Source organism: Balaenoptera borealis (genome assembly GCF_965194805.1).
Source record: "Balaenoptera borealis genome assembly, chromosome: 1".
Taxonomy (NCBI): domain Eukaryota; kingdom Metazoa; phylum Chordata; class Mammalia; order Artiodactyla; family Balaenopteridae; genus Balaenoptera; species Balaenoptera borealis.
In genome coordinates this window covers 177,254,469-177,276,375 of record NC_138860.1, presented here as the reverse complement: position 1 = coordinate 177,276,375, position 21,907 = coordinate 177,254,469, and the positions used below count along the sequence as shown (strand labels likewise).

Here is a 21,907-nt window from a genome sequence, read left to right as displayed (position 1 = left end):
TAAAAATAGGGTTATCCTATGATCCAGCAATTCCACTTTGGGGTATTTATCCAAAGAAAACTAAAACACTAATTTGAAAAGATATATGCACCTCCATGTTCATTGCAGCATTTTTTTTTTGGCCGTGCCACGCAGCTTGTGGGATCTCAGTTCCCCGACCAGGGATTGAACCTGGGCCACGGCAGTGAAATCCTGTAATCCTAACCACTAGGCTACCAGGGAACTCCCCATTGCAGCATTATTTACAATAGCCAAGATATGGAAATAACCCAGGTGTCCATTGAAGGGTGAATGGATTGTGTGTGTGTGTGTGTGTGTGTGTGAGATTCAGCCATTAAAAAAAAAGAATGAAATCTCGCCATTGCCATTTGTGACAACATGAATGGACCTCTAGGGCATTATGCTAAGTGAAATAAGTCAAACAGAGAGAAAGACATATATTGTATGATCTCTCTGATATGTGGAATCTAAAAGAGAACAAAAACAAAAACAAAAAAACAAGCTTGTAGATACAGAGAACAATTTAGTAGTTGCAAGAGGCAGACAGGGGGAGAAATGGGTGAACAGTTTCTTGGTTTTGTTTTTTAGTTTAAATAAATTGAATAATTTTTTTTAAAATAGAGGGTGCCAAAAAGACTTAAACAGACATTTCATGGAAGATGAAATATGGATGACCAACGAACATTTAAAAAGATAATCTCATTTGTGATCAATTGAATGCAAATTAAAATCACAATGAAACACCCTTCCATACCTCACAACTGGGCAAACATTGGAAAACAGAAATAAAAAGGTTGGCTCAGATGTGGAATAATAGGAACCTTCATTTCATGTTAATGGGAATATTCAATACTGTCATTACCCAGTTTAGCTGGACAAGCACATACCCTATAGTGCATTAATTCTTGTCCAAGGATAGAACAGATACTTGTGAACCATTTCCATAACAGCAAAGAGTTAGAAACACTCAAATATCCATTAACAATAGAGTGGATAGATTTTGGCGTACCTAAAGTATGGACTAGTGCGCTTCCCTGGTGGCACAGTGGTTGAGAATCTGCCTGCTAATGCAGGGGACACGGGTTCGAGCCCTGGTCTGGGAAGATCCCACGTGCCGCGGAGCAACTAGGCCCGTGAGCCACAACTACTGAGCCCGCGCGTCTGGAGCCTGTGCTCCGCAACAAGAGAGGCCACGATAGTGAGAGGCCCGCGCACCGCGATGAAGAGTGGCCTCCGCTTGCCACAACTAGAGAAAGCCCTCGCACAGAAAGGCAGACCCAACACACCCAAAAATAAATAAATTAATTAATTAATAAAGCTCCAAAAAAAAAAAAAAGCTTCCTAAAAGTTTAAAAATAAATAAATAAATAAAGTATGGACTAGTAAGAGTAAAAATAAATCAACTGCATGCAGCAAATGGATGAGTCTCAGAAACCAATATTGAACACAAAATAAAAATTAGATCACAAAAGAATAATCACTGTGTGATTCTTCTTATACAAAGGGGCAGAAGAGGAAAACCCAATGTATTGTTTAGGAATACATATGCATGTGGAAATCGCTAATGAAAGCAAAGGAATGTCATAGGGATGATATCCACAGAGGAAATTTATAATGCTCTATTTATTTTTTTTTGGCCGCCCCGCCTGGCTTGTGGGGATCTTAGTTCCCCGACCAGGAATTGAACCCGTGCCCTCAGCAGTGAAAGGGTGGAGTCCTAACCACTGGACCACCAGGGAATTCCCAAGCTGGGACCATTCTTGTTCATGGCTGCATCCCCAAAAACATCCTGATAAAGTCCTCAACAAAAAAATTTTTTAATTGAGGTGGATACTAATATTAACCCTATATTAGAGGACAGAAACCTGAAGATCAGAGAGGTTAAGCAATGTGTCCAAGGATGCAAAGCTTGGAGATGGCAGAGCCAGGATTTGAACCCAGGTGTGACCAGTCCCAGAGCCCATGTTTGTTCCTGGAAGAGGCTGTCTTGTTCCAATGTGAACTTTCCTGCCCCCTCCCCTGTTATCAGCTTGCCATTCAGTGCCACCTGTGCAGCCACGCATTGGAGGGAACCCTGGATCCTGTTGTTGGCTGCCTCTCCGCCATCTGCAGTGGGTGGGGGCTGTGGCCTTGGACCATGGGAGACCTGGTGTTCTACCACCTGTTCCGGGAATGGGGCCCAGTCTGACCCCCCTCACCCGTCTTCTGCCCTATATTAAAGCCTCAGGCTATGGATCTCTTTCCTACCATCTCAAAACTCATGATGCTCCGGCTGCTGAGTTTTCTCCTATTTGTGGCCCTTGGTAAGACCCCAGCCTGTGCTGCCCTGGGCCAGGAGCCCTTGCAATCTACCAACCCACCCTGAGTCTCGCAAACCCAATACCTGGTTCCATAGGAGAGGTCCCAGCTTGTATCTGGGGCATGATGGTGGAGGTTTTCAGCTTGGTGCTGGAGCAGGAAAATAGAGGGGAAGCTGTGGGTGACAGACCAGCTCAGGAGGAAGACTGGGGGACCCAAAGGTCTGTGGTTGGAGTCCTTGATGTGGGTGGTAAACAAAGTCTAGTGGGAAAGACTTTGGGGTCTGTGGTTAGACTGCTTGGGTTGGAATTTCTGTTCCTCTGCTTAACCCGCCAACTCTCCTCTCACACTCCCCCTACTGCACTCCATATCCTGTGGTCTAGCCTTTTCCTGGACTCTCTGCCATATTACATTACAGCTCAGGGCCACCTTCTCTAAGCAGCGTCCCTTGACTGACAATAATGAATGGTAACAGATAATGTTTACTAAGTGCTTACTATATGCCAGGCAGAACGCTAAGGATCTTTTCGTATATTATCTCATGTAATCCTCACAACAGTCCCCTTAAGGTCAGTATTATTATTATCCCCATTTTACAGGTAGAGAAACTGACCCTCAGAGAAGTAAAGTAGCCCATCCTAGAACCAGGGGCAGAGCTGCACTTTGAATCCAGGCAGTCGTACTCCAAAGCCACCACTCTTCGCGACAATAGCTATCACTCCTCAAGGGCTCACTGAGTACCAGGCACGGTTCTAAGTGCATCAGCTCCTTCATTCCTGCCATGAAAGGAAGCCACATGTTCATCTCTCTCCCTAGACTCCTGCGAGTCCAGAAATCCCTGCTCTAGTCCAAATGCTCATTGTTCATATGTGGTTACTGAGGTTCAGATAGGGGAAGGAGTTGTATGGGATCTCACAGCCTGTTTGTGCCACAGCTAGGACTGGGACCCAGACCTCTTCTTTGCTTTGGGGGACCCTCTAGCTGATTGACGCTTCTACTCTACCCTCTAGCCTCCGGCTTTGGCCAGCCTCCCTACGGGCCCTCCTCCCGTGTTGTCAATGGTGAGGATGCGGTCCCCTACAGCTGGCCCTGGCAGGTAAGAGCGATACCAGCTGCACTATTTCCCACCATGGGCTCTGCACCCCATGCTCTGATTGCAGGATACTCAGTCTGGACCCCATTGTGCTGTTTCCAGTATTCACCTCAGTCTCCAAAGGCCAGGAAACCCTTGGACAATCTACTTCATATGGAAGTTTTGCCCATTTAATCTGTAACCCTCACTGGGCTGTTTGCAAGTTAAAAGTAGACTCTGGGGAGAGGGCAGTGTTTAACCCAAGGGTTGGTGCATTAATGGTGGAAGTTCAGCGCGATGTTTAAGGAGTGAGATTTGGGGGGACTCATTTCTAGACCCCTCAAACTATACAACAGGGCTATAAGGTCTGGAGCAATAAAGGGATGAAGAGCTTTATAGAGGTCACTGAAGGGAGCACAGAGGACTAGACTCATTGCACTAACACAGTAGCCACTAGCCACATGTGGCTATTTAAATTTATTTATTTAATTTTTATTGGAGAGCAGTTGATTTATTTGTGTTAGTTTCAGGTATACAGCAGAGTGAATCAGTTATACATACACATATGCCACTCTTTTTTTAGATTCTTTTCCCACATAGGCCTAAATTTAAATTAATTAAAATTAAGCAATATTAAAAATTCAGTTGCTCAATGCTAACCACATTTTAAATTCTCAATAACCACATGTGGCTAGTGGCTACCATACTGGACCATAGTGAACATTTCCATCATCACAGAAAGTTCTACGGGATGGCACTGGTCTACAACAGGGGTCAGCTAACTTGTTCTGTAAAAGACGAGAGAGTATATATTTTAGCCTTTGTCGGCCATGTGGTTTCTATTGCAATGACTTGATTCTGCCACTGTAGCATGAAAGCAGCCATGGATGGTACAGTTGTGTGGGCTAGGCACTGCACATTTCCAGAGGTGCCATTCTGTGTGAATGATGCTCTCTAGAGTTGTGCAGTGCACAACCTATACAGCCATGGGTAGCAACCCTCGCTGTGGGGCCCAGACCACTCAGGCTCCTCCCTCTCTTGCCACCAGGTCTCCCTGCAGTATGAAAAGAAAGGGACCTTCTACCACACTTGTGGAGGCAGCCTGATCGCCCCTGACTGGGTCGTAACTGCGGGCCACTGCATCTCGTGAGTTCTCTCACTTGCCCCGTCCCTGCGTGAGACCCAGGCAGGCTGGGGCAGTGGGCGACTGTGGGAGGGGAGGGGGGAAGCCAGTCCGGCCTGTACTGACGTCACCTCCACCAGCAGGAGATCCCTGACCTACCAGGTGGTGTTGGGCGAGTATGACCGCTCTGAGAAAGAGGGCTCCGAACAGGTGATCCCCGTCAATGCCGGGGACCTCTTCGTGCACCCACTCTGGAACTCCAACTGCGTGTCCTGTGGGTGAGTGAACTCTCAGGCCTGGGACCCAGGTGCTCCTCTGCTGGTCTCTCTATGACCCAACACTGATTCTGAGAAGACTCCCAGGGACAATGGAGCTGGGCCAGCAGCCTGAGCCCAGGTCCCACACGCTGAGGGTCAGAGCCAACAGAGCCTTTAAGGATCATCCACACCAAACGTCTCTCCCTACAGAGGGGAGAGCAGGGCCCAGGGAGGGGCAGGAACTCCCCCAAGGCCACTCGGCTGGTTGGCTTCAGAACCCAGGACTCCTCAGGCACCCCTGTCCCAAATCCAAGGTTTCCTCCATTCAATGGACATTCATCCGGAGCATCCTGCGTTCCCGGCATTGTGGGCTAAAGGAGGAGCACTGGACTGAGAGTCAGGCTCCAGCACTAAGTCACTGTGTGGCTTGGGCAAGTCATTGCCCTTCTTTGGGCCTCAGTTTGACCACTTGTCAAGGGTGACCTTCTGGGCTTCCTGGGTGGTTATGAGGGTCAAGGAGAAAACCACTGGGTGAGAACACAAAGCAGGGCTTCTTAAGCCTCTCAAGCATATGCAAAATTGTATGTCTGGGTAGCTCAGCATTTTTCCGGTGAGAGGATCAAAGAAGGGTGCAGAACCCCTGAAAGTGCAACGCAGAAGTGAGGGACCATGATGATTAAGACCCTGACCCATCCTCAGGGGCTCCTGGGGTGAGTGGAGAGACAATCAGACCCAGATGCAATTACTTGAGTGACAAACAGGCAGATGAAGAGAGCAGTGGTTCTCAAAGTGTGGTCCCCAGGCCAGCAGCAGCAGCACCACCTGGGAACTCGTTAGAAATGTGAATCCTTGGGGCCTCCCAGACCCACTGCATCAGAAACTCTGGAATGGGCTCCAGCAACTTGTGTTATAACAACAAGCCCTCCAGTGATTCTGACACAGCTGATGCGTGAGAACCACTGGTGTAAAAGCTGAGGACAATTACCAAGGCCAAGGGTCAGCGTGGGCTGAAGAGGCCAGGAGGGCTTCCTCAAGTTGCTCAGCAGTAAGAATGCGTGGGATCTGGAGGGAGAAGGGGCATCGGGCGCATCCCGGAGGTAAAATATCCCGAGCAAAGCTGAGGGGTGGGGCTTGGACTGGCTGGAGGACCAGGCTCCCCATGACTCTTCCCTCCTCCCCAGCAATGACATCGCCCTCATCAAGCTGTCGCACAGCGCCCAGCTGGGAGACAAGGTCCAGCTCGCCAGACTCCCTCCCGCCGGCGACATCCTGCCCAATGAGACACCCTGCTACATCAGCGGCTGGGGCCGTCTCTACAGTATGTGCTGACCCCTCCAGCCAGCCGTAGGGACAGTGGGTAGGATGACAGAGCCTGGGGCTGGGGGCTGAGGGCGACACCAGGAGCATCCTTGCACTTTTCTTCCATTCCTCCTCCAGAGGCAGCCTTCTCCCCTCATCCTCCCAAACATGAATGTGTTCAATGGAAGACTTTGTTGTGTCTTCTGTGTGCCAGGTGCTGGAGATGTTCTGATGGACACAGCAGGCAGGACCACATAACCTGGTGGGAGGAGACTTCCCAACAGACTAGAAGAGTGGCTTTTCCTCAAACCCCCCACCCCACTCTGGGGCTCCCAGTCCTAACTCCCAGATCCCAGCCCTAGCCCTGCACCCCTACAGCCCCTGCTCAGTGTTCTCTATCTCCACAGCCGGTGGGCCGCTCCCGGACAAGCTGCAGCAGGCCCTGCTGCCCGTGGTAGACTACGAGCACTGCTCCAGGCGGGACTGGTGGGGCAGCTCCGTGAAGAAGACCATGGTGTGCGCCGGCGGGGACATCCGCTCTGGGTGCAACGTGAGTTAGCAGCTCTCGTCTGCCCAAGGTGGTGCGGGGCTACGGCCACTCCGCTGGGTGTGCAGGGCCCAGGGTACTTCTGCTATCTGCCTGGGAGGAGAGGGAGGAATCTTGCCTGCTGGGCTCATTCAGCCTCCAGGCCAGGCAGGACTTGGAGGAAGTCACTGCAGCCCAGGCACACAGCTCTGGTCTCTGGACTCTAGTCCCAGCTCACACACTGACTTGATCTGGGGCAAGTCACTGTCCCTTGACCTCAGGATTCCCATCAGTACAGCAAGGGATATGGACATCATGATCTCTAAAGTCACCTTCAAATCTGGGGTCCTGAAGTTATAATTAAGCAATACTCTCATTGTACTACAAGTGAATATGAATAACAATATTAATAACTAACTGTGGTAATAATAATCAGAACTACCATTTATTGATTGCTTCCTCTCTACCAGGCATTGCGTTAAGACCATATACTTATCACCTCATTTGATTCTCACAAAATCTTGTAAGATAGATATCATTCCCCATCACAAAGGAGCAAACTGAGGCTCAGAGAGGTCAAGTCATATAAGGGTTTCTCAAAATCCCCAAAGTCAGAACCAATTCCTTAAAGCTCAGACACAGCTCAGTCTCCCACTGCTCTCCAACCATTCCAGGGTGACTCTGGAGGACCCCTCAACTGCCCGGCAGCAGATGGCTCCTTTCAGGTCCACGGCGTGACCAGCTTCGTTTCTGCCTTTGGCTGCAACACCCTCAAGAAGCCCACAGTGTTCACGCGAGTCTCGGCCTTCAATGACTGGATTGAGGAGGTAAGCAGGACAGGGCAAGCAGCGAGGGCTCCAGGTGCTGGCTCTTCTGAGAGGTGCTGGGGGGAATGGGTGAGAACAGCAGTTCCTGATCCTAGGAGGTCAGTAGTGGGAGTGGGGCACGTGCCAGAAGGGTTTGAGGACGTTTTCTGCTACAGTGTGGCCCTAAGAATCTCAAGGGCTTCTGGGTGGAGCTTTGAACTACTGCTGAACTTCCTTTCTGCAACAAGTGTATATGAAGTGCCTCCTTTGGTCCAGGTCTTTTCTTGTCATGGAGGATAGAGTGATGTGTGGCTTGTGGGGAACAGACGATTAAATGAGCAAAATGATGAAATGTGGTGGAAGCTGTGATAGGTGAAGCTCAGGCCCCAGTGAGAGTGCAAACCTCATCTGGCAATGAGTGGTCAGGGAGGATTAATATTGTTCGTGACAATAGTCTTAGCCACCATTTATGGACTCTTAAACATATGCCAGGCACTGTGATGACACCTTAGTTAATAGTTTAATTTAAAACCCCCATGAGGTAAGTACTAGGATTACCCCCATTGTACAGATGAGAAAACTGAGGCTCAGAGAGCTCAAGTCACTCTCCCAGTGTCACACAGCCAATGAGTGACATGGCTGGGAGTTGAACTCAGTTCCATATGGCGTCAGAAGCTGTGTTCCTGACTAGACTATTCTGGTTTTTCCCCTCTCTTTTTTCAGACCATTGCAAGCCACTAGAACCAAGGCCGGGGTGGCAGTGCCCATTCACTCTCTTTGTAAAAAATAAAGATCTCTCAGAAAATTCCAAATTGAGTCTTTCTTCCTTCTTAGAGTCACCTCTTACCCTCTGGCCTGTTCCTAAAATCTTAGATGTGATATGTAGAGATGAGAACAGAACCAACCCTCTCATATGAGAATGAGAAAAAAATGAGGCCCAAAGAGAAGGCAGTTGCTGTCAAGTGACGGACCATCACAGTTTTCCTGGGATACAGGACTTTTCATGGTTAAAACCAGGTGAGGAACTTCCCTGGTGGTCCAGTGGTTAAGACTCTGTGATTCCACCACAGGGGGCATGGGTTTGATCCCTGGTCGGGGAACTAAGATCTCGCCTGCCCTGCGGTGTGGCAGAAAAAAAAACAACAAAAAATCAACATCAAAAACAAAACCAAAAAAAGCCAAACCGGTGAGTCTTGGGAAGTTGTACAGCCACATGCACAATCACTGGCTTTTCAATGCAGACATAAAAGCATGGTAGAGTCTGCAGAAATACTGTCCTTACCAGCCCCTTGGGAGGCTCATGTTGGAATGGACAGGGCTGTGCATTTTCTGCTTCCATTGATGGGCTGGGGAAGGAGGACTGCAGTCATTCATTCATTCAACAAGCATCCATTCCTTCTTCTTGAGGAGGGCTCACAGAGGGAAGACGACATGGATCCTGCCCTGAAATGGCTCATTATTTAGACAGAAATGAGCATATCGGAGTCATTCATTAAACATTTACTAGGCACCTTCTTTGTTGAAAGTTCTGGGCTGAGAGAACAGAGGTAAGCAGGACAAGGTCAGGGAGAGCCCTTGCTGCAGGGCGGAGGCGCACACACAGGTGCACACACAATGCGGAGACCGAGGTCGGACCCCAGTGGGCTGCTGCTGAGGTCCAAAAGACTGCCGCCGTGCCTCGAACTCAACATAAAAACAACTGAGTTCTTTTACCCACGTTTCTCCTGAATACCATGAAAGGAAACATGGTCCCCACAAGGACACACGTATACAATTTTTAATATTAACGTTGTTCCATTGTTCCCTTCCTTAAAAAGTTATACTTCCAGTGTTGAAAAGTTTAAAAGATACAACATGGAGAATAATAAACAAAACACCCAAATAGCCTCCCTCCTCAATGAACAAATTTCACATTTTTGCTTCATATTTTCTAAAATAACTACAGTTCAGGTGGAGGCCCCTTTGTACTCTTCCCAGGGGTCTTCACCACCATGGGTGTGGGGTTATCCACCAAATATTACTGCTTTTCCTTTGGGGCACATAATAGAATAGCTGTTACCTGCCCTCTTGAAGTTGAGTTTGGCCATGTGGCTTGCTCTGGCCAAGGTGAAGATTTGAGAGACAGGACGATTTCCCTTTGCCTCAGTAACTGGTGGCTCCAGGTCAGCCTGGCCCCAGAGCGAGATGTGGAACACAGCCTCTCTGCTGCCCCCTGGTGGACATGCAGCACAAGCAAGAAATACAGTCTTGTTACAAGCTGCTGAGATTTGGGGTGTTTGTTACACTGGCATGGACCTAACCTATCCTGACTGATAAAAGGAGTTTGGTGTTTATCCTCTCACTCCATGCTATTATATTTTTATCACAAATATAAATATCCATAAACAATATATTGCATTGCTTTGGTTTTTTAAAATACATGCATGGCTTCTTGCCATATGGATTATTCTGCAACTTGCTTCCTTCACCCAATATTTTCACCCAATATTTTTGACGTCTATTTATGCTGATTCATCTGTGCTGATTTATCTATCTCCAGTTCATTGCTGCTAGTTTTGTAGAGTATTCAATTGCCCAATAACACTAGTTATTTATCCTTTCCCCCTCCTGATGGACATTTAGAGCAGGGCCAATTTTTTCTGATTACAAATAGTGCTTCAGTGAACATCCTTGGACATATTTCCAGGTGCACACGTGAGAGTGGCTCTAGGGCATATTTCTAGAAGTGGAATGGCTGACTGGGAGAGTGTGCTCATTTTCAACTTTACCAATTGCCAAATTGCTCTTCAAAGTGATTATATCAACAGTATCTCTTAAAATTCCCTTTTTTTCTTTTCCCGTCCACTGGTTCTGTTCCACACATTACAACTGCCACACATTTTTATCCTAAAACCACCCCTGGAATCTCAACTCTTTCCTCCAAAACCCTCTCCTCCAGTCCTTAGCCCCACTCCAGCTCCTACAAAAGCCCAAGAACCAGTCTGACAAGGCCAGAGTGAGGGCAAGGAAGGAACTGAGTCCAGCAGAGCAGAGACCTCTGCATCGCAGGGGAGTGGAGGAGGATGGGAGAAATTCTGGAGCCAGGACATGTTAATCATTTGTATGCAGACGATGCTGGATGACATATGCAACTGTCAGGTGCTCCCAGGGCCCTGCAGTATCTACTTCTTCCCAGTGGGTCAGGGAAGAGCCCTTAGACAATTTTCCAAAATAATTTTAGGACAAAGGGCAGCCAAACATGTAAAATTCCACCCGGTGGCTGGGCGATGGGCCCTCAAGTGTCCTTGAAGGGAAGGCTGAGAGGCGAAGGCTGAGAGCATCTCTCAGGGGAAGGCTGAGAGCTTCTACGACACCCTCCTCATGTATGGCCAACAGGGAGTTAGGACATCTTGCCTAAAAGTGCTAACAATTCAATGAATAATTCAAGTTTCTTTTTTAAAATTTCCAAGTATCAACAATTCAAATCCTTTAAAAACTATATAGACAATAATTTAATTTTTTGAGTAATGATTAGAGTATCAACACCAACAATTTTTTGTTTTTGTTTTCTAAATCATGAAGAACAATCCACTTTTTGAAGATGCACAACATCAATACTTCAATTCTCTTCTAAAATGACAAAGGGGGCTTCCCTGGTGGTGCAGTGGTTAAGAATCCGCCTGCCAATGCAGGGGACACGGGTTCGAGCCCTGGTCTGGGAAGATCCCACATGTCACAGATCAACTAAGCCCATGCACCACAACTACTGAGCCTGCGCTCTACAGCCCACGAGCCACAGCTACTGAGCCCATGTGCCACAACTACTGAAGCCCTCGCGCCTAGAGCCCGTGCTCCGCAACAAGATGAAGCCACCACAGTGAGAAGCCCACACACCACAATGAAGAGTAGCCCCTGCTCGCCACAACTAGAGAAAGCCCGCGCACAGCAACAAAGACCCAACACAGCCAAAAATAAATAAATTAATTAATTTTTTAAAATAAATAAAATATTTAAAAAAATAAATAAAAGTGATAAAGGATCAGCGTGGCAATGCTCTTTTTAACCACGATATCAACAACTTAGTTCTCATCTTAAAATCATTGAAGTGTCAATAGTTCATTTTTTTCAACTCTACCTCAACTAAAAAAATTTTTTTTGTTAATTCAAAAAGAAAAATAAAAACATGGTCACCTTAAAAAAATTCACTTTTTTAATCTTAAGAGTCAACAATTCTATTATCTTTTCTTTTTTCAGTACATTCATACTGGTTATGTTCTAGAAACTTCCACTTTGGGAAAGATTTGTAAAAATCACCCACGTTCCCACCTCTCTTACACAGCTGCTTCTATCATTTTGATATGCTTCCATCCATTTTTTTTTCCATCTACTTCTTTTTCTTTCCATTTAGAAAATCTATCACACAGACATAGAAAACAAACTTATGGTTACCAAAGGGGAAAGGGAGGTGGGGGGAAGGATAAATTAGGAGGTTGGGATGAACATATACCCACTACTATACATAAAATAGATAATCAACAAGGACCTACTGTATAGCACAGGGAACTATACTCAATATTTTATAATAACCTATAAGGGAAAAGAATATGAAAAAGAATAGATATATACATATATATGTATAAATGAATTGCTGTGCTGTACACCTGAAATTAACACGATATTGTAAATCAACTATACTACAATTTTAAAAAAATTTTTAAAAAGAAAGCAAACCTATCAACAGTTAGATTCAATGGACATGGACTGAGCACCTACTGGTATTCTGTGCCAGGAATGGGCAGAGGAGAATGACCCCAACTTGGGCCGGACCCTCGAGACTCCAGTCTGGACGGGAAGCATGGAAGGAGACTTGGCTCTTTGTTCTAATGAAGGCCCAGAGTAGTATGGGGCCCAGGGAGCTGGGGTCACACTGCCATGGGAACCCTGGAGCACTCGATGGCCCTCACATCCAAGTGACTGAGGCATCAAGGGACTCCTGTGAAACGTGAAGCTGTCAAACCTTCTTTTGTCAATTAATACCAAAGACACAGTGCTGAGAAACCTCATTCCCTAAAACCAGAGACTGTCAGAAACTCTTTGAAATCATGTCAGGGAGAACAGAACATTCCCCTCTTGTCTGGTGGGTTGGAGCCAGATTTGACACAGAGAAGCAGCCTGGATTACCAGCCCAGGTGCAGAGCTTCAGATAAGGGGCTTCTGGACACAGTAGTTCTATATTGATCTTAACTTTGTGGTGTCCAAGGAAACAAGACCACGAGTTCGCTTCTCAGCCCAAGTCAAATGTTAACCCCTCTCCACACAGTGAGGTTTGCTCCGAGCCTATCAACACTGCTTCATTTCATTTTCACCTAAATTCCACCCTGCCCCCTAATCCTATGATAACCCTGTTTCTTCCTTTGTTTGGTTCCTCTGGGTGTTGTCTCCCTGGCTGCAGCAAGTTAATAAACCAACCTAATTTTGTTAAACTATATCTATGTCCCTGCTGGTCTTTCTCAGATTAGCTTTATCATAAAATCCAAGCCTTCTCTGTTCATTCACTTACCCATTGATTCATTCAGTGAACGTTTCCCCAGCCCATGCTCAGTTGTATGTGTTGGAGGCATGGTGAGAGGACAGTCAAGGTTCTTGGCCTTGTGGACCCTGCTTCTAGTGGATGAGATAGAATAATGAACAGGTAATAAAAACAGGGTAACAGGCTATAAAGGAATGGGATGTGTGCCTTTAGAAGGGCAGGGCAGGGACTTCCCTGGCAGTCCAGCGGTTAGGACTCTGTGCTTCCACGGCAGGGGGCATGGGTTCAATCCCTGGTCGGGGAACTGAGATCCCACATGTCGAGGTGTGGCCAAAAACAAAAAAAGAATGGCAGGGCAGTGAAGGCTGCTCTAGAGAGGCTACATTTGAACTAGAACCTGGATGAGCAGATCTCAGAAAAGAGCACTACAAGCAGAGATCAGCAAAAGAGGTGAAGATGAGCTTGTGCGAAGATGAGATTGTCAGGTTGGCAAAATAACAAGAAGGCCAGTGTGTCAGCAGATGGAGTGAACAGGAGGGAGGGAAAAGATGAGGGAGTGGGGCAAAGTACAAAGTTTAAATTTTGCCCTGAATGATACCATAATCTTATGCAGAGCCACAACACATATACTTTTAATATAAATTTATAAACCTGTAAAATTGGAGCTGCTCTGGGACCCAAAGAGCTGTCCCCCACACCCCCACCCCCATTCCTCTCACCTGAGCAGTTTTCTGAAGCATTCCCAAAGAACTTAAGAATTGAAGGGGAGGGTGGGAGGCAGATGCAAGAGTGAAGAGATATGGGGATATATGTATATGATTAGCTGATTCACTTTGTTATAAAGCAGAAAAACTAACACACCATTGTAAAGCAATTATACTCCAATAAAGATGTTTAAAAAAAAAAAAGCCCTACATAAGACTATATACTATATGATTCCATTTACATGAAATTGTATAGCAAGCAAAACTAATCTAGGGCTTCCCTGGTGGTGCAGTGGTTAAGAATCTGCCTGCCAATGCAGGGGACACAGGTTCAAGCCCTGGCCCAGGAAGATCCCACATGCCATGGAGCAACTAAGCCCGTGCACCACAACTACTGAACCTGTGCTCTAGAGCTTGCGTGCCACAACTACTGAAGCCCGCGCGCCTAGAGCCCATGCTCCGCAACAAGAGAAGCCACTGCAATGAGAAGCCCGCGCACCACAATGAAGAGTAGCCCCCACTCGCCGCAACCAGAGAAAGCCTGCGCAGAGCAACAAAGACCCAACACAGCCAAAAATAAAAATTAAAAAAAATTTTAAAAACCCCAAAAAACTAATCTATGCTGGAAAGAATTAGAACAGAAGTTGATTTTGGGACAGGGATTGACTAGGAATGAGGGAACTTTCTGGGGTGATGACAGTGTTTTGCATCTTGATAAGGATTTGTCAAATGGATGCATTTGTCAGAACCCACCCACTGAATGCTACATAGGATTTGTGTATTTCATTGTAAGTGAATCTCATAAGAAAAAAGTACACAAATATTGAATTTTAACAATATGTATGATGAAGTACTTGGGAAGAAGTGTACTGATGTCAACAACTTACTGTGAAATGCATCAAAAATTCAGATGGATTAAATAAAAGACTGGATAGATACGTGATTAAAAAAAAAAAAAGAATTGAAGGGGAGGAATGACAATTGGAAGTCCTTACTCTAGTTCAATGCCCTCATTTTACAGATGGGGAAACCAAGGCTAAGAGGAGGTAAAGGTGGCAACTGCACTGTAGGAGTGAGTGGGAGAAGGGCCCACAGTCGCTAGAGGAGGGAGGGGTAGGGCCATGGCAAGGAGCTCTGGTTCTCCAACCACCAACTCGAGTACCTGGCCATCTAGGAGTTTACTGACCAGTGGTGGCTGTGAAGACAAAAGGCACATTTTCCCTTCCCCAGGGACATTGGCTCTGGGGTGATAACCCAGCAGGAGGCATTGAGGTGCCCCTCTTAATTTCCTAGCCCATTCCATTTTGGATAGGCCAGTTGGAAGGAGAATGGGACGGCCAAGTCCCTTCCCTTCAGCAATAAAAGTGAATTGGGAAGTCTGCCTCGGTTAGCATCTCTGCACCTTCTCTTACAGGCTGTGCTATTTAACCTGTGTGCCTAGACTCAAACCAGCTTAGGAAGAATTCGAAATTTCAGTTCTTAACCATGGCAACTGGAAAGTCTCGAAGAAGAGACACACAGGGCTAAGATTCAGCTCCTACGCACACGGGGTCTCCCCTTGGACAGACTGCCAAAGCCCCACGGGCACATGCTCACTATCTGGGGGGTGGGCGGGGGTCTCTTTGGGTACACGGAGACACCTAACAGACTTGCGCCCTCTGTCCATCTGGAGTGACTCCACTGGAAGCCATACAGACCACTGTCAGCCAACAGCAGCCAGCCAACCAGCCCTCTTATTTTGGTTTCTTTCCTCTGGGTGGTGCAAAGGCTTAAGGGTGTAACCTCAGGGTGCGGCGCTGACTCAGCTGCGGGCAGCCTCCAGGACTATCTTGATTCCTGCTTCATCCTCTTTCCATTTTGTTGGGCAAACTGCGGCTCAGAAAGATAAAGGCCTTCCCCGCACCGGAAAAACTCCTAGGCCGTGCCCAAAGCTCCGCACGGTCGGGAAAACTGGGAACTGAGGGAGGCCAAGAGACCAGAACGGGTTAAGATCATGAAGCTGCGGAGCACCGCCAAGGCCTAGAGAGACCGGGCGCCTCGAACCCGGTTCCCCCTCGCTCCCAGCTTCCGGGCGGGGCGCGACTTCCGGTTCCGGCGGCGGGCTACAAAGCTTGGCGCCGGGAAGCTGGTTTCCCGTTCCTGCAGCCGGCGGCGGTGTTTCGCGTGTCATTGCCAGCCGCCCCGTCCCCCCGCCCTCGGAGGGGCACCTGCGCAGGTGAACTCCCCTTCCCGCCCCCTGCGCCTCCCCCTCCCCCGCGCACCGTCGGGTGGGAGCGGGCGGCCCTAGGAGCAGGGAGCCACTGCCCGCGGGGTGTGCCGGCTGCTCGGCCTGCCGTGGCCTTGGGCCCCGCTTCAGCCCTGAAGGAGGAGGACTTCCCAGTTCTGGAGCCACAGACGCACTTTTTCCGGCCGGACCTCGGCCCTCTGAGCCGCGCCCAGGTGGTGGGAGGAGTCGGGCTCAGATCCCTGCGGAGACGCCGGGGATTTTTGTACTGGGCTGAGTGGTCCCGCCACCTCCTAGCCTTGTGACCTTGGGCAAGTCCCCTTTCTCTGAGCCTAAGTTTGTCAGTGGAAATGACAGTAACTGTCATACTAGGTTATCGGGAGCATTGGATGAGGGAAAGCTGTTGCGCAGTATCTGGCTTGTAAAGTTCAACAAATGTAGCGGCGGAGGCTGCCGTTAATGGAGATAACCGGGGCGGTAGAGAGTCCTATCAAGAATTTAACCTGAGTGGCTAAGAGGATCACGTAGAGAATGTGAAACGCTCAGCACAGTGTCAGGTAGGAAATAAGGGTTCCGTAACTGGAGTTATTAACTGGTGAGGGTAAGCATTCTGTCTGGCAGGTGGGCTTCTAATAACGGATAGGATTTAGAAGCTGCGTAAATCGAGGAGCTGGTCCATCTTTCAGAACCAACCTTGAAAACTGGCCTACTGACAATTGAGACTGTTCCTAAAAGTCGAGCTTGTAAAAACCTCTGGTGCTAGGAACTAGAAGAATTAGTAAAAGGGTGTTTTTCTAAGTGGATTAGGGGTTTTCACGCAGAAAGGGTTTGAGCAGGAGGGGAAAACCTGAAAAGTTTCTTCCTCTTGAGTTGTCGCGAAAGTAATATAGGTGTAGTTAAAAAGAAAACAATACAGAAAGATAGAAGAAAAATGTTTCCCTCTTACTGTTCTTGCTCCCCAGAAGCAGGTACTGTTTGGGGATATATCCGGTCATATATGCTTATGTGTATGTATTTTTAATTTCCCCAGATGGGATCATACTATATATACTGATCTGCACCTTGGTCACGGGGTGCTGTGTTATGGACAGCTTTACATATCAGCTCTCATAGGCTTCCTTCATTCCTTACGAGGCTGCATAGTATTCCACTGAGTGGGGGACAGTACTTTATTGAATCATTTCCCTGTTGATGGCTTAAGTTGTTCCCAAGATTTTGCTTTCCTACAGTGTTTCATCCAACCTTTTCTTGACTAAATATTTCCTTTTTATTGAAGGCACCCCTGAGATTTGGAGATATTCTGCTTTTGTCCTTCTTATCACCTGGATTAGTTAACAACTTACTTTTGGGGATGAGCACACCCTGTTGATTGAATAAAAATGTAGATAACATGAGAAGAAGTGGTGTACTCCAAGAATATCTCTGTGACGGGGTCTAGAATCAATTCAAGGCTCCTAGAAAATGGGTCAGTGAATGTTTAGAGAAGAGGTGATTAGGAGCCGAGAACCATTTAATTCACGTCAGCTGGTCAGTGTTGTGATTGTTGGCTTCTGCCAGTTGTCGTGCAGGAAACAGATTTGAGAATCTTTGACGCAGGAGAGATTTTAAACATACTAATCCTTGGGAGAGGTGGTGTTAGTTTAAAAAAGATGATCCTTGTAAAGTGGCTTCATCACAGGGGTTATGATCTATGATTGGACATTCCTTGTGTGAAAATTAATATAGTCATTTTTATACTGTCATCTGAAGTCTCTCTCTTTTTTTTTTCTTTTAAATAAATTAACGTAGGATGTGGTTTTCCTATAAATAATCCCTCTTTAGACTGGGGCTCTAGCCCAAATGAAGCAAAACCTTTTTTCCCAACATTTCACAGGTATTTGATTTGCCCACCTGGCCCCGTCCTCCTTCCTCCCACTACAGCTGGTTTGCTAACCCTGGAGCTGTCAAGCAGCCGATGAGTCGGAAATGTATGCTGCTAGGCTTCTGACAAGTTCAATTTCCCATGCTCGGTGGGAGCTTAGGATCTTGATCTTAACATAAAGGCTTTTTTCCATTTTTTTTTTTTTTAAATTGCCTTAGACTCCACCCTGATGGTAGCTCCTAAAGTACCTTTTTAAAAAAAAAAAAATTGTATTTATTTATTTGGTTGCATCGGGTCTTAGTTGCAGCAGGCGGGCTCCTTAGTTGTGGGTCGCTGGCTCCTTAGTTGCAGCATGTGAACTCTTAGTTGGGGCATGCATGCGGGATCTAGCTCCCGGACCAGGGATTGAACCCGGGCCCCCTGCCTTGGGAGCATGGAATCCTAACCACTGCACCACCAGGGAAGTCCCCTAAAGTATTTTAAGCACTTGCTTTTCTTTCATTCTCATGAAAGAGATGGGGGGACATGGAAAAGACAGTAGAGTTGGATGTAAATGAACAGACCTTTTTCTCCTCTATTTTAGCACTTCTTCATAATTTGCTTTTGGACATAGCAAATGCTCCATAAAAGTGGCTGGAGGAAGCAAACACCCATGATTTTAAAGATTTCCCCTACAAATCATATGCGTATATGTTTGTATTGGGGGAAAAAAATGGATGAAAGATTTTCCAGCTAGCAAGGCCAGCATTCTTCATTCTTTCTTCTTTGAGAATCTACATCTTACATTTTGGTAAACTATTGATACGTTGTCTCAATTGTGTCAGTTGATCCAGCAAGAGGAAACAAAAACAGAATTTCTAGTAGCTTTTTTTTTTAACAGTTTATTTATTTATTATTATTATTATTTTTTGGCTGCATCGGGTCCTGGTTGCAGCACGTGGGATCTTCGTTGAGGAATGCGGGCTTCACTAGTCGTGGCACGTGGGTTTTCTCTCTCTAGTTGTGGTGCGCGGGCTCCAGGATGCGTGGGCTCTGCAGTTGTGGCGTGCAGGTTCCAGAGCATGTGGGCTCTGTAGTTGTGGTGCACGTGGGCTTAGTTGCCCCTCAGCATGTGGGATCTTAGTTCCCAGACCAGGGATCGAACCCGTGTCCCCTGAATTGGAAGACGTATTCTTTACCACTGGACCACCAGGGAAGTCCCTCTAGTAGCTTTATTAAGAAACCCCGTTAAGTTTGAAAAGTTGATGGAACCTAGGTCTGGACCAGATCCATGTGATCAAAGAGGTTTTAACATCCTTTGTTTTTGCTGACTCTGACTTTTCTCTTTGTGCCTAGGAGTCTGAGAAATCCTTTTCCAGAGTTCTAGAATGGAGACTGAAGGGTACCCAGAGATACAAAGAAATAGAGAAATCCAGAATGATGAAATAAGGTCATCACCAAATGAGAGGATGGCTGGGGAGCCAGAAGTTGTCCTGATAGCACTTCCCCAGGTCCAGATTCCACCAAAGAGCCTCGATGAAAACTCTGCAGAAGACCTTGAGACTGTGCCACGAGGGAGTCCTCTCAACCCTGCGGCCTCCAGGCAGAGGTTCCGGCAGTTCCGCTATGAGGATGCAGCTGGCCCCAGGGATGTCCTCAGACATCTCCAGGAGCTTGCTGGACAGTGGCTGAGACCTGATATTCACACAAAGGAGCAGATTGTGGAAATACTGGTGCAGGAGCAATTCCAGGCCTTCCTCCCTGAGGAGCTCAGAGCTCGGGCACAGAGATGTCAGCCTGGGGTCAGAATCACTGGCTAAATCCTACTGCTTGCTTCTTGCTCAGCCTACATGTGAGAAGTAACCAAAGGCTCTCTTTGTTACAAGATCCAACTGCAGTCATGGGAAATGTGAACCTCGGTTTTCTTTGAGCTTGCCTTTGACTAGCTGTAATAAGAATTAACCAAAACCTTTTTTTGGCTGAAGCAGCTCTATTTCCTGGGACTGTGAACTCCAGAATGAGTTTCCCTGCCCTCTTGTAAGGACAGTCAGCCTGCTGCTTGTTTTTGCTCTGCTGAATGCCTCCTTTTTTGCACTTTGTGATATGCTTTGATATATTGTTTTTATGTATCCAAAGGGATGATTGCTTCAACTTTAATATTCTTGATTCTTGTTGTGGTGGCATGAATGGAAGCTTCTGTAACCCCACCAGTAACTCATTTGGGATGTCCTTGAAATATTAAAGTTCTGTTTTTTAGTTAAAATGTCCTTTGATGATTTACCAGTTTAGCTCTTAGTAGTCAGCATTTGAGAAAGGTGAGATAATTATCAGGAGTAGATGTGAGCTCGAGATAAGAACTATGTGGCATTCGCTGAGCTGGGAAATAGGAACAGGCCTGGCCTTTGTTTTCAAAGTCAGAATTTAAATTGGACAAAACTGAGAGGGGTAAAACAGGGTCATAAGAGGTAACTCTCAGGCAGGGCTGTTTGATTTGCTCTTTCTCCATTTTCATCACCTTTGTTCTACAGCTCGTCTTCCTGTAAGAGAACTCACTCAACCATCTGACAATTCTGCTCTTCCCGAAACAGAGGTCATCCTGGCTTTGTGTGTGTGGAGGCCTGTACTTTGGTTGACAGCTGAGACAGAGCAGTAGCTCTGGTTGTGACAGGCAGAGAGGAAACAGCAGCTGCTTCCCCAGCATGACCCAGTCTTGAGGAACCTTTCGGCCTCTGTGGCCTGGCTTTGGGATTTGTAGATCCGCCCCTGTAACACACTTGGTACCAATTCGGAAACTAATCTTTTGGGATAGGGGCTGGTTAACTCCATGCTGGAACTCGTGTTGATTCTGCTGATGTTTGTTTAGTACTTCCTGTGCCTTTGGGACTCTTCTAGATGCTAGCATATAAATACTATAAAACCAAGTTTGAAGGAAATGTATAGTTTTTGAGGAGAGGAAGAAGCTATCCAAATATATCATTAGAAATGCTAGAGTAAAGCTAGTTTTCCTTTTGGCATCTGGTTTTGAGAGAGCACTAAGAAACATGATGACCTAGAGGGGTGGGTTAGGGAGGATGGGAGGGAGGCTCCAGAGGGAGGGGATGTGGGGATATGTGTATGCATATGGCTAATTTGCTTTGTTGTACAACAGAAACTAACACAGTATTGTGAAGCGATTATACTCCAATAAAGATCTATTGAAAAAAAATGTTAAAAGCAAAGAGGAAATAGCTAAGGGAAGTGGCATTTTAATTGAACTTTAGGAGTAGGAGATCACTGGACAGAAGGTGCACCTTTTGCAAAGGCATGGGGATGTGAGGGCGTACAGTGTTTGGGGAATAGTGAACATACAGGTAGGTGAACTCACTGTGCCTTTCATCCACTGGGTTAAGCTCTCTAAATTCTAAGAGTAAAATTTAACATTGGCAAAGGAGGAACTCTAATAGTGTTGTATCTTCAGTACTTCAGTTTGTTCCAAACATTCTGAAGGTATTTCCTTTAGTCTGTAGGCATTAGGAACTCCTGGTGTTAAGGAATTTCCTGACCTGCTTCAGTTTCTCAGCAGCTTTGATGGCCTAGAATTTAGCATGCAAGTAAAGGACCAGCGTTTACAGGTGGACCAAAAAGTTTTCACTTTGGGGGTTTTATTACAAAACAGCTGAGGTTTCCTGGATTGAGTGCACTTAGCACTGGTTTTTCTCAACCTTGGCACTTTGGGACCAGGTAATTCCCTTTTGTGGGGACTTGTCCTATGGATTATAGGATATTCAGCAGCATCTCTATCCTCTGCTCGCTAGTTAAAAGTAACACCCCCTAGATGTGACAATCAAAATGTCTCCAAACATTGCCAAATGTTCCTTGGGGGCAAGTTTGCCCCTGGTTGAAAACCACTGATTTTAAGGAGGAGAGTTCATCCAGACATGCCACAGATTACCCTCAGGTCCATGGTCTCTTAAGGTTAATGTTGAATTGAGAAAGCTATTGGAAAAGTTGTATGAATTGGGCTTTATGGTTCCTTTTTTCTTTTTTAATTAAAAAAATTCTTATGCGATGTTTAAAGGTTACTTTACACTTACAGTTATTACAAAATATTGGCTATATTCCCCCTGTTGTACAATATGTTTCCTTTATGTGTTTGGGTAATGCCACTTACTCTGGCAAATCTTAAGAAGCGTTTTGGTAGGAAGATTAATACTATGCCTCCAACTTTGAGAATGTTTTATTGGGATGGTTGACTGTGTGCCAGGATCTA

At 46.5% G+C, this 21,907-nt stretch overlaps 1 protein-coding gene and 1 pseudogene across 2 annotated transcripts; both read left to right on the top strand.

The window, feature by feature from the left end:
- Positions 1-2,194: 2,194 nt before the first annotated feature.
- On the top strand, positions 2,195-19,912 carry LOC309622443 (proproteinase E-like; the record flags this gene model as incomplete). Its single annotated transcript, XM_082378497.1, has 8 exons — positions 2,195-2,303; positions 3,309-3,394; positions 4,419-4,516; positions 4,637-4,771; positions 5,932-6,068; positions 6,457-6,599; positions 7,250-15,809; positions 19,015-19,912. Coding segments are annotated over 7 exons (1,140 nt in total), but the record flags the coding sequence as incomplete, so codon positions are not given.
- LOC309622388 (SCAN domain-containing protein 1 pseudogene) lies at positions 19,128-19,478 on the top strand (annotated as a pseudogene). The gene has a single exon. The product of its transcript is annotated as an SCAN domain-containing protein 1 pseudogene (transcript).
- Positions 19,913-21,907: the final 1,995 nt, after the last annotated feature.